General features: G+C 41.6%; 1 protein-coding gene across 2 annotated transcripts in view; it reads right to left on the reverse strand.

Annotated features, from left to right (window-relative positions):
* Nucleotides 1–12,619, reverse strand: part of Rgl1 (ral guanine nucleotide dissociation stimulator like 1) — a 257,262-nt gene that overhangs the window by 151,884 nt on the left and 92,759 nt on the right. For both annotated transcript variants that reach the window (XM_021632873.2, XM_021632871.2), the window contains exon 2: nucleotides 6,062–6,225. In XM_021632873.2, coding sequence (XP_021488548.1) covers nucleotides 6,062–6,193 — 132 coding nt within the window. In that variant the 5' untranslated portion in view covers nucleotides 6,194–6,225. The remainder of the gene's footprint in view (nucleotides 1–6,061; nucleotides 6,226–12,619) is intronic.

A 12,619-nucleotide genomic window follows, 5' to 3' on the forward strand; every position in this document is an offset into this window, starting at 1 on the left:
TTTGTTGTTTTGTTTTTTTTTTCCACCTGAGACAGGGTCTCTCTGTATAGCTCTGGCTGTCCTGAAACTCACTCTGTAGATCAAGCTGGCCTTGAACTTAGAGAGCCACTTGCCTCTGCCTTCTGAGTACTGTGATTAAAGTTTTGATTTGCATTTTTTGATGACTAAAGATGTTGAACATTTCTTTATCACTTCTCACCCACTTGAGTTTTCTCTTTTTTGAAATCTCTATTTAAGCCTGTACACCATTTGAAAATTGGATTGTGTTCTTGATATTCAGTTATTGAGTTCTTTATATATTTTGGATATTAGCCTTCTATAGGATGTGTAGTTGGAAAAATATTTTTGAATCCTGTAGGCTGCTACTTTTCCCAAATGATTATGTCCTTTACCTTACAGAAGCTTTGCAATTTCACGGGATCCCATTTATTAATTGTTGTTAGCACCTGTCCTATAAGTGTTCTCTTCAGAAAGTCTTTTCCTATGTCAATGAGTTCAAGGCTATTTTCCACTTTCTCTTCTATCAGGTTCAGTGTATCTGTGTTGTTGTAAAAAATGAAAATACCAAATCATTGGATTTTACCAAGAAAGACTCAGGAGTTATATGCTGGGGTAAAAACTTGCCTGCTTAGAGGCAGAGGAAGCACCCAAATGATTTTCCTACTCAGCCCACGTCTCAGAAGTAAAAGGCCTGCTTGCTCTCCAAACAGCCCAGGAGGAAAAAGCCAAGAACTAAAAGCCAAAGAGCCAAATTGCTTAAGAGTTCCTTTTTCTCCATGCTGTCTTAAATACTCTTCAACTCAATGCCCTCCTTTCTACTTAATCTCTGTCAGCAGGTTACTTGCTCTGCCTCTTGACCTAGGGTTAACTTTTTAAAATCCTGTATACAGAAAACCCTTGCATTAAAGGTATGTACTAGCGCTGAACAACACCAAACAAAAGACAGGTTTTTACACTTCATAATCTCGGGGATCACAATGGGATTAAATACCCTGCAACAGATCTGTTTTTTTTTTTCTAAGATTTATTTGCTTGTTTATTTATTTATTTACTAACTTATATGAATATTCTATCTGCATGTATACCTGCATGCAAGAAGGGGGCATCAGATCACATTATAGATGGTTGTGAGCCACCATGTGGTTTCTGGGAATTGAACTCAGAACTTCTAGAAGAACAGCCAGTGAGTGCTCTTAACCCATGAGCCATCTCTCCAGCCCCCAGTATATGTTGAGTTTTTTAATAAGTTTGGAGTTCATTTTTGTGTAGGGAGATAAGTATGTATCTATTTGGATCTTCTACATGCAGCCATCTAGTTTGACCAGCATCATTTATTGCAGATGTCTTTTTTCCCAAGTGTATTTCCTAGTTCTCAATCAAAACTCAGGTATCTGTAATTGTGTAGATTTATTTCTGGGTCCTCAATTTTATTTCATTGGTCAATGTGGCTGTTTTTGTGTCAGTACCTTGCTGTTTTTATTACTATAGCTTGGTGGTACAACCTGGGGTCAGGGATGCTGATACCGCCACAGTTCTTTTATCATTCTGGAGTGCTGTTTCAGCTGTCCTGGTTTTTTGTTGTTGTTGTTGCTTTAGTGTTTTTGTTTTTGTTTTTTTGGTGTTATTGTTGTTGTGGTGGTGGTGTGTGTGTGTGTGTGTAAAGCTACTGTAAAGCCAGTTCTTAGCTTGATATTTTTCAGACTACTCAGTGTGAACATGATAGAAATCTATGGATGCACATGCTTACAGTAGTGAATTTTTTTGTGGGGTAAGCCACTCCATATCTACCCAGCACCATGTTTCAAGATGGCCAGTTTTCCCCATGCTGGTCAAGTTAATAACCAAGAATAGCCACCACACCACTCTTGGACACACCCAAAGGACACTTCATTCTACTATAAAGACACTTGCTCAACAATGTTCATTGTTTTTCTATTCATAATAGCCAGAAATTGGAAACAGCTTAGATTCCACCAACAAATTAACTGATAAAGAAAATGTGGTACATTCACTTAATGGAACATTACACAGCCATTTTCTAAAAAATCATGAAATTCCTAGGTAAACATATAGAAAAAAATCATCCTGAGTAAGGTAACTCAGACCCAGAAAGACAAATATGGTATGGTATGTATTCACTTATTTCCTTGTATTTGGATGTTGTTTTGCCTAACAGAACTTATGTAGAGAGAAGGAACTGATGGGGAAGGATGGATCTCCATAGGAAGGGGAAAGAGAATAGTTATGGATGAATGAGGTGGGGGAGGGTCCTAGATAGGGAGGACCAGACAAGGAAAAGAAGGGAAAGGGGGGAATACTGGGAGAGACAACTAAACTAAGGGACATTTGAGGTGTCCTGAGGAAATCTAATATTCTAAAATACACACATTTTAAAATCTAAATTAAGTCACCAAATAATGGGAGAGAGAGCACCCCAACTGACTATGTCTTGTCACCAAATGAAGCTTCCAGCACCAGAAATGAGTTACATCTAATTGAGTTCTTGGCCTAAGAGGTCCCGTGGGAACCCCCAAAAGACCCAGACTATTGCCAAGATGGTTTCTCCACCAACTGACAGTAAGGCTGAGATTGCTGAAGACAATTCCTACACAATTCATTGAACACAGAAAGTTCACGCTTGTGCCTACGTAGAGTCTTCACAACTATGGACTAGTGTTCATGGTACTACAAGGTATTCTGCATGATATCAGAGAAGAAAGGTAAACACCAATCAAGCGACAAACACCTTGATCTACGACTGTTACCTCCTGGTGTAATAGTGGCACAAGCCTTGTAGGAATAACCAACAATATCTGCTTGAATGAAGGCCCACTTCATGAGACGGAACTCAAACCCAACCTTCCCTGGGTGACCAAAAACCTGACACTAAATAGTCCAGGGACCAACGCTGCTGCTCTGCTAAAGGAACATATCCATCAAAAGACTCCTAATGACATCCTGTTTTACTCATAGATCAGTGTCTTGCTCAGCCATCATCAGAGAGGCGTCCTCCTGTAGCAGATGAGAACAAACACAGAGACCCACAGCCAGACAATGCACAGAGAGTGAGAGAGCTTGGAACACTTAACCCAAGAAGAGATATCTCCATCAAATCCCTCTCCTCAGGGCACAGAAAATTGCAGAAGAGGAGGCAGAAAGAGTGTAAGAGCCAGAGGAGATGGAGGACACAGGAATCAAGGCCTTCTAAGCACAGCAGGACCAATGCCCATATGAACTCACAGAGACCATGGCAGCATATGCAGGGCCTGCGTGGTCTGCACCAGATGGGGTGTTAAGCTAATGGAGAAGCAGACACCCACCCTCATCCCTAACTTGCCAAGGAAAACTTAGTCCTCTGCAGGGGAGTCTCACCTCACTGGGGAAACAAACCACTCCTCAGGGCGGGCTGTGTGCTCCGCACTAGATGGCCAACACAGAGGACTGCAACAGCATCTTTTTAGTGCTTTGTCTCAAAATGTTAGGCCAGCGCTTGATTTTAACCTTACAGGTCCTTTACATACATATTATGGCTTCCAGTGTTGTGTTTTTATGGAATTCTGATGTGCATAAATGGTGTCTCTGTGTTGGTACCTGTTTTCTGTGCTTTCTCTTGTTTGACTTTCCTGTCACATTCCAATTTGTCTGGTTTTATCTTATTGTATTTTATTATCATTCCTTAGAGGCCTGTTTATTTCCTAACAAGACAGAAAGGGGAGGGAAGAGGAGGAGGCATCAGGGAGGAGGAATGGGGTGAAGGGAAACTCTAATCAGAATATATGAAAAACATCTATTTTCAGTAAAATAAACAAAATGGCTTTCCATTGGTAGTGCTACCAGAAACAAATGGCAATCCTCATTGGAGGAAATTTCTTTCATTTCCTCCCCCCAAAAATAAATAAATCATTTCAGCTCAAAATCAAACCTTGTGTGAGGACAAACAAACAGATCAGAGAATAGAATAACACATCCAGTTTTAGAATTAGAATTGGAGCTTTAAAAGCATTATATTTAATAGTATTAGAAAAAAAAATGTTTTGCGGTCTCCCTTGCCTCCTAAGTGTGTTTCAAAGTCCCAGATAATCTTTACCCAGACCATTCAGGACTGACCTTAATCAGGATGCACCAATGCTTTTTGATTTCACTAAATCAAAGTACAAGCCTGCTTACTGCTGCTAATAATAACACGACTCCCCAGATCAGCACTCATAACCCATGCAGGTATGCTGAGGCCCCTCTGTCCCTCTTGTAGGAACTGGGACAAAAGGAACCAAAACAAACATATACATACTCTGGCTACAGTTTTAATGGAGTAATAAAGTCACTTGTTCTGAACCAAGAGGTTCATACTGTCTTCCAGTATCTGCGAAACTATGGCAACTAGAGCAAATGTCTCAGGTCTTAACACGTGGGACTTTAACAATAAAAATAGGAATGGGGGAAAAAAAGAAGCAAATAAATAATGACACTTTGTAAAACAATAACCAGAAAGGACCTTCCAGAAGTAACAATATAGGTAGGTTAGTGGTTGAAATATAGATATGAAATTAATTAGAATGTAGAACAAAGAGGAATAAAATACAGTAATTGGGAAAGAAGTTAGTGAGGATGAACAAAAGATGAAAAAGAAAGCAGAAATTGTGTAGCGCTCACAAAAGAAGAAGGCGGAAGATTCTGAATTTTAAAATTCTGGAGAGATTTACAGACCAAGAAAAGACATCAATTCACATTGTGTGTGTATGCGTAAGAGAAAAAGAGTGACTCATATTATAACCCCCAGAAAAATAAACACTAACGGAAAAATAAAAGAAAGCTCAAACTGGTGAGAGATTTTCATGCACAAAATAAACTTATAGAATATAATAAAAATGATTTAAAATTTGTGATTCAAAGCAGTCTCAAATAAAGCTGAGATGCAAAAAAAATTTGGTGAGCAGCAAAGAAAATTTTATAGCAACAATGTTAGAAAAATTAGGAAAATCTAATCCTTCCAAGAGTTGACAGGCATGTAGAATAGTGGGAAATTTTGCATACTATTGGTGGGAGCATAAATTGGTACCATCACTTTAGAAAAAAATTTGACAAGTTATAAAATAACACAAAAAATCACTTGGTAAGTACTGAAATGGAAAGACTCTTACATGCATACATGTTTATGCTCAGGGTCGTCCCCTTCCATTATCATTTTCATCATTATGTTGTGGGTTTTGTGAGCCTGTTGGATATATGAGAAACAATATTTCTGAACTTGGCAGCTAAGGCCCAGACCCTGGATGGCCGTCTAAGGTGCTGAAAGATCCGGGGAGCCCTCTGAAGGTACTCCTCGCCTTTTCAGTACCGTTTACCAAGTGTTCCGTGGTTTCCCTATCATGTTACAGACCACATCAGCTGTTTTAAAGTTCTAGTTTTTGGCTTTCTCCCTATCTGTTATACCCTAGCCTTCATTTCAGTTCAGAGAAATCATGGTGGGTAAATGCCAAGGTCAGTGAAGTGAAATTTACCACTTCTGGGGTTATCAACCCCATCTAATCTTCCCGTAATAGCTTCTCATTCCCTCGTGCCTTAGGGAAGTGCTTATTCCGGGCCTCCTCTTTACTTATGAGCTTATCTCAAACACACAACAAAAATAAGGGCCATAATGTATCATTTCCACTAATGAATAGGTTTCTCTCTCTTTCTATCTTCTACACACACACACATACACACACACACACACACACACACACACACACACACAGTACTAGCATTTGTTGAGACTTCAATAAAAGGCTTGAGAACCCTGGGAGAGAAGACAGAAAGAAGAATGAACCTGAGGCTGTAAGGCAGGTTTCATTATCGAATGCTTTGGTTGTTAGTGTTACTGGCTCCTTTACCCGAATCACTGTGTCATTAATAATGTTCAAGGGACATATCTCTCGCTTATTGTTCTCCAGTCTTGGCTGTGCCTATGGTCCCTGAACAGACTTTCAAGCTGGCATGGGGTAACAGCTACACAGGGAATTTTCTAGTCTCAGGAATGAGCAAATCCGTCATTGCACAGCTCTGTCATTTAGCATTGTCTTACCTCTTCTGTCTTTAAGACTTCCCATATTCGAGCATGATCTTCCACCAGCCAGTGGCCTGGGTTTTCTACTTTTGTGGAAAGTTTGACTTTAGACACCACTTGAGTAGGCTCTCCCATAGTTTTCCCCTCCATCTTGAAAGAGGCAAGCAGGAGGCATTACGGATCTGGTGGAAGAATAAAATACAATATAGATTAAAATTAAAAAAATTATATTTGAAAAGATATGAAACCAAATTAATGTGTTCAATTTTTGTACAGTAAAACCAATGAAGACAATACCACAGCAGGCATTACTCCTATGGCCACTTTTTATCTTCAAATATTTATTGCTGGTATTATAATATATGCTTCTGGAAGAATAGGAATGCATCTTGAGAGTGGGCAGTAACATAAACTTTATTTTTTTAAAGATTTTATTTTTAATTATATGGAGGGATATGTGCACATGGGTGCTGGTACCCTTGGATGCCAGTAGAGGGCAACAGACACCCTGGAACTGTAGCTACATGTGGTTTTAAGGTGACAGAGATCGGTGCAAGAGCAGTAAGGGCTTTAAATGGCTGAGCCCTCTCTGTAGCATCTGTGATACAAGTGTCACAGATGCTATAAATATATATTTATTTATTTATTTATTATATTTCTTGCCATTTTGCTCTGGACCCTGGGGAGGAGAACTGAAAATGGTCCTTTCATATTCTGTATTTCACAGACAGTTTGCAAGAAACGGTGGCTAAAGCACTGAGAGTTTTACTCCTCAAACACACCCTGGCCAGCTGTGCATATACAGCTCTGTGCTAGGTACACACAAATAATTCAGTCATTTTGTTCTCAAATCACTAAGGCCTAAGGCTCCAGGGCAGAAAGGTTATAAACAAGCTTTAATAATGTGGCATAGTGCAATATAATGTGTGAAATGCCACAAGAATGATGTTCCAAATTGTGATGAAGGGCTGGAGGGTGGCTGGGCACACAACTAGCATGTGCTACCTTGGATGAGAGTCCCACCAATAAACAGAAGGAAAACAAGAACAGCTGAGGTGGAAACAGGAAGAAGGTTCTCGCTAGGGTTCATCAGCTACATTGCGTTCTTAGGCTCTGGGCTCATTGCTGAAGCCAAACAAGATTTTTTTTTTTTCAGTGAATCCTTATTCTATGTCTTCTTCAGCTCTTGTCAGAATCACATTACAGCCTGCTTTGGTACCACACTGTCCTATGGGACCTTGTTGCTTCCATGCAAGCCCCACAAATACACCCTTCTTAGGGTGCTGTTTACACAAAGGATATCTGTTCATGATATTCTGCTTACTTAAAATTTTCTTGGAGCATGGACCCAAACTCTTTCACATAGCAGCTGGGGCCCTTTGTACCTGGTTCCTTACACCTCCCTTTTCTTACTCTGAGAACGCACTGCTGACCCCTGACTCATGACCTAGGCCATACTCCTTTGGCCATTTAAAAACACATATGGATCCCACAGACATCCAGTCATTTTAATTTTTGTTTTTGGTTTTTTTGTTTTGGTGTGTGTGTGTGTGTGTGTGTGTGTGTGTGTGTGTGTACACATGCATGTGTGTGCGTGCACATGTGTGTGTGAGAGAGAGAGAGAAAGAAAATCTGTTCCCTCCAGTCCACACCCCAAGAGATTTAATGGGACCCTCTCTCTGTGTAATAGACCTGTAGATTATGTCACACATATGAGGCTTTATTGCATTTATTTGCTTTCAACTCCATTTCCCCCTTCAAGTCCTTTAAGTATCTTGAGAGTGTAGATGTATCCTATCTAGAGCACGTATATGTTAAATGAATGTCAATTCAATAATTCAGTAACTCATGACAATCCAGAACTAAAAGAAGGGTCAGCGTTTTGCCAATTCACATAAGAAATACTAAAGTCACTTATCTCCTCCTTAAGCCTCATTGGCTTAGTGGGCTAACTTCATATTGAGGGAACGAGCCTAGATTCAGCATGTATTCCAAGTGGCTAATCTTGCAAGATGGAAATGATCACTAGTTAACGCTGCTTTTTGTGGCTCTGGCTTCAGAGAATTGAGCACATCTGCAAAAGCCGGGTCTTATGGTCATGTAACCAACTGACAAATAAGATTAAATGGAAAATGAGGTCAACGAGAGAGTGGGGGTGACATCAGAGAAACTGAGACAAGTCTCTCCAGAGAAGGTCTTTCTCTGCCTTAGGCCCTCACGTGCTCCTTCTGGAAGCCGTGGACAGCAAGCCCATCTGCATGCTGACAGCAACCCTGAGTAGAATAGCAGCCAGCCCTTGGTGCTGAGGCACACAACATACCCACGTTAGGGCTCAGGAAAATGCAACCTACGCAATTAAGAATGGACAGAGTTCCTCCGAAGGGACATGCTGATAAATGATGCCGCCACATGCAAGGAAATAAACAAGGCAGAGTCAAGGGGAGGTTTCAAGCCAAGAAAAAGGAACTTAAAAATAAACAGGCAAAATGGAAATAGACCAGATTCGTGGGGAAGGAAATTCCTTGGTTGTTACTGGAGATAATACTGTAAGCAACAAATAAAAAATCAAAACAAAGTGAGGAAACCACATAAGATGGCTTTGGCCGCATTCTCCACATGTCATGGAGATGTAACTGGGGAAACTAGACAAATTACAAAATCTCACAACAGACACTGTACATCTGTGAATATGCTGCCTAGAGACCCCACAGCACGGACACTGCCGCCTGCCCCCAGCTGCTCTCTCAGCTCCGCAGTGTGGGTGAAAGTTGGCCCGCTTTCAGTGCTGGGACTGAACTCCACTGTGAACTGACTTCCTACAGACTGCCCCTTGCCCTGTCTGGGGAAAAGATGCATTTCTGCATTGGCAACAATCCCAAAGCACCCGGCAGCTGAGGAGGGTCATGGAGAGGCAGCCAGCTCTTAGAAGGTTCAACAAGCTTTGTAGACTCTCTACTGCTGCCCCACACCCTAAAACCCGCCAAACCCTGACACTGGAGTCTTCCCACCTATCCCCACTGTATTTACTCAGAGGAAAAAAAAATGACACTGGGTACTAGGCACTGGGCACTGTATTTTTTCCCCTTGAGCTCTCATCCACATAATAACCTTTACAAGGTGTTTACCACCATTTACCATGGTGAAAAGGGAGTCAGAGAGGCTAAGGAACTGTAATACACTACTAGGAAGGTGGAGGTTCCCAAGTTCATCCCCCCATGACACCTCATCTCCAGGTCATTTAAGAAGGCATTGCCTCCAACCCCTCTCCTATTCTATCATCTCTGAAAGCCCCTCTCTCCATCCCCTCTCCCCCTGGCTGACTGCTCTCTCTCCTACTCTCCTATCATCTCTGAAAGCCCTTCTCTCCATCCCCTCTCCCCCTGGCTGACTGCCCTCTCTCCTACTCTCCTATCATCTCTGAAAGCCCCTCTCTCCATCCCCTCTCCCCCTGGCTGACTGCCTTCCTTGTGGCGCCCCCCCCATCTGCTGGTGTCACCTTCTCCTCTGGCCCAACAGCACCCCCTTGAGAGAGGCTCACACCTGAGTAGGTAGGTAAGAGCAGGAGAGCTGGAGAGCGGAAAAGTTCACCAGCAACAACAGATTTTTTTCCTCTTCACTGCTGTCTTGTTTGGATGGGGGTAGCTTTACAGGTGTGTGACTGACAGAGCTTAGGCCCACGGGACCCCTTGCTCAGCGGAAGCCCTTGTGTTTGGCTGGAGGCTTGGCTGCCACACCTCCAAATTACACAGCCGCTGACTTGCCTATTCCTCTTGGAGCATAAAGTATTTTATTGCTTTTTAATTTTTCAAATTTATGTTTTCTTTCAACAACTCATGAATTAAAAGTGTCCTGCCAATTTTCCTAAAAACCAGCCAGACATTTACATGGTAGCTTTACAGTTTGTAAACTGAGGACAGGTGGCATTTGTGTCCCTTCCTCTCATGGGCCACAGCTTTCTTAAAACACAGGATCAAAGGTTATAAAGCAGCCTCTGTACAAACACCGCCGACCTGAGCCACTCAACAGCACCGCACACGATGGGATCACTGTAGTGTTCAATGGCGATCTTCTTTTCTAGTTACACGTGAGTGTAAAGTGCCATAAACCTTATGAAAATCAGCTCTGAGGAGCGGATATCCTATTACCCTCTACCCCAAAAAATCATTTTCTCAAAGTCCTGGATGGTAGGTCAGGCTTGGGAAAGAAGGGGAATATTTAAAAAGGCAAATATGTGATCAGAGAACGCAAAAGCATTTTTGTTCTCAGACGCTAAAAAGTAAAGTTTCTTGAGAAAAATTTCCTGCTGTAGGAAGCAGGAGAGTAAAATTAAAACAGGAGAGCCAAGTGTGGCGGAGTGGAAGAGAGATGGCACAGATGACGCAGGCAAAGGATTTTCCTGTCAGAAGTCACTCAAGGGTTTCCAAGGTCACCTGGACTCCAAGTCCCGAAATTATAATGTGGTTACATGTATTACATTCTAAGTATTTAGCTCTACCACAGCTAAACAGTTTTGTTTTCTAAATTAGGATTTTCTAAAGTTAAGTTAGATTCAAGGATCAATCTAATCAAATTGATTAACTAAAGAAACTGACAGTAGTTTAAAACTGGTGAAACAACTGTTCTTAAAATATGATGATTGCTAGCCAGATGGTGGTGGTACATGCCTTTAATACTAGCACTCCAGAGGCAGAGGCATGCAGATCTCTGTGAATCCGAGGCCAGCCTGGTCTACAGAGTGAGTTCCCAGACAGCCAAAGCTACACACAGAGAAACCTATCTAGGAAAAACAAAACAAAACAGAACTAGAGAGAAAGATGCATTTCCTTGAAAGGGAGCATTTCTTTTAACTGAACCTTTGCTTTTAATGTCTGAATTTGTGTGGGGAGTGGTATATTAGCATGTGATGTGAGGGCAGATGTGCACGTGGCATTTATTTGTTTGCATACATGCAAACACACACACATGTAGAGCCCAGCAAGTCCAGCTCAGCAGGTCACCCGGGCTGTCCTCCCCATCCCTCCCATTCCCCCATCTCCCCACCCCACGCCCATACACCTTTTGAGGTGGGGGATTCAGGCAGGCCACCATGCCCACCCAGCATTTACATGGTGTGGGAGAGCCAAGTTCTGGTCCTCGAGCTCATTTGGTAAGGCCTTTTCCCTCTGAGCTTCCTGGCTAGCCCCTGCATATGCTTTTTAAAATATTTCCTAACACTATGCTTACGCGTACGCTACCCATACATGTAATATTAATAACCTTTGTTTCTTTTCCTTCAAAACTAATTACTATCTGGAGTTCATCACATTTTCCAAGGTTATGATAAAGGTCTGAGCTGAAGGCTTCATCCCCAAATGACTGTTATGCATGAAAGCCAATGAGCAGAGGTTAAACTTAGAAACATAAATATCGAGCGGCAATGTAAGGACACAAAAAGTTGCTATTATTAGTGTCCTTGTCACTTGATAAAAGTTATATGTGACTACCATAGAAAGATAACCTTTTGAAACATGGCTTTAAGGTAAGTGCGGGGGCCTGACTGCACTCATAAATCTCTATTTGTATTATTAACTCCATGCTAGGCTTTGTTTGATAAATCAGTCTGCACTTTATTGAATTTCACTTTCTTCCTGGGGTTATAAATAGGGCATGACACATTCCTCATCAATTATCATCTTCTCTTCTCCTCCCTCTTTCCTTTACATGTTTTTGGAGGGGAAAGGCTCCAAATCCAGGGCCCTGCTGGAATGCTCAGGAGGTTCTCACCTTCCTCTGTCAGTCAGGCTTTTCTTCTGCCTCTGCAGACTCCATTGCGTCTATTAATAATGCACTAGTTTTTCCTTCGTGGCTTTTATATACATTGGTACTTTGCTTCCATGTGAAGAAATCTCTTTAATTTTTTTAATCCAACTGAGAATTAATCTCATAAACGCCTGGCATCCGCCTAGTTCCACTCTCTTTCCATGACTATTTGTCTTTGTGCCACTCCTACCCTCCTGCCCTCTCCTCCTCATCCTTCTTCCTGATGAGCCGAGGTCTTGTCCAGATAAGCCTGTTTGTTTATCTTTATCTCCTACTATCTCCAGCTCTCCCATCTATCAGGAGCAGCCTCTGTTCTTCCATTTGACTCACAGGCTCAGAGTTAGTACAAAGAGCAGTGGCTGTGTCGTCAAAAGACCTGAGCCTGAATGATGGATGATTCAATAGTTCTTTTTCTTTGTACCTCAGGGGTAAATCATTTCACCTTTCTTAGCCTCGGCTTTCTCATCTTAAATATGACTTGATGAAACTGCAGCGACCTGCAACTTATAAAATAATGCATGCATCATCTACAAAAGTGGGAGAAAAACTAATATAAATTATTATCCTATATTAGTTAAGGATTTATATTGCTAAATATAGATAAGGGGTTTTATGTTGAGATTTGGTTCGTCACTTTTTATTGTGCTTACTTCCACATTGTGTATTCCCTATGCAGAAGTGAAAAAACAAGAAATCTGCCATTGCAGAGCAGTGTTAAGTGTCGGTTGTGTTTGGACCTGAAATGGTAGGTGTGTGTAGGTGGGCTCGTTAGGAGGT

The sequence above is a fragment of the Meriones unguiculatus genome, chromosome 11, assembly GCF_030254825.1.
Source record: "Meriones unguiculatus strain TT.TT164.6M chromosome 11, Bangor_MerUng_6.1, whole genome shotgun sequence".
Taxonomy (NCBI): Eukaryota; Metazoa; Chordata; class Mammalia; order Rodentia; family Muridae; genus Meriones; species Meriones unguiculatus.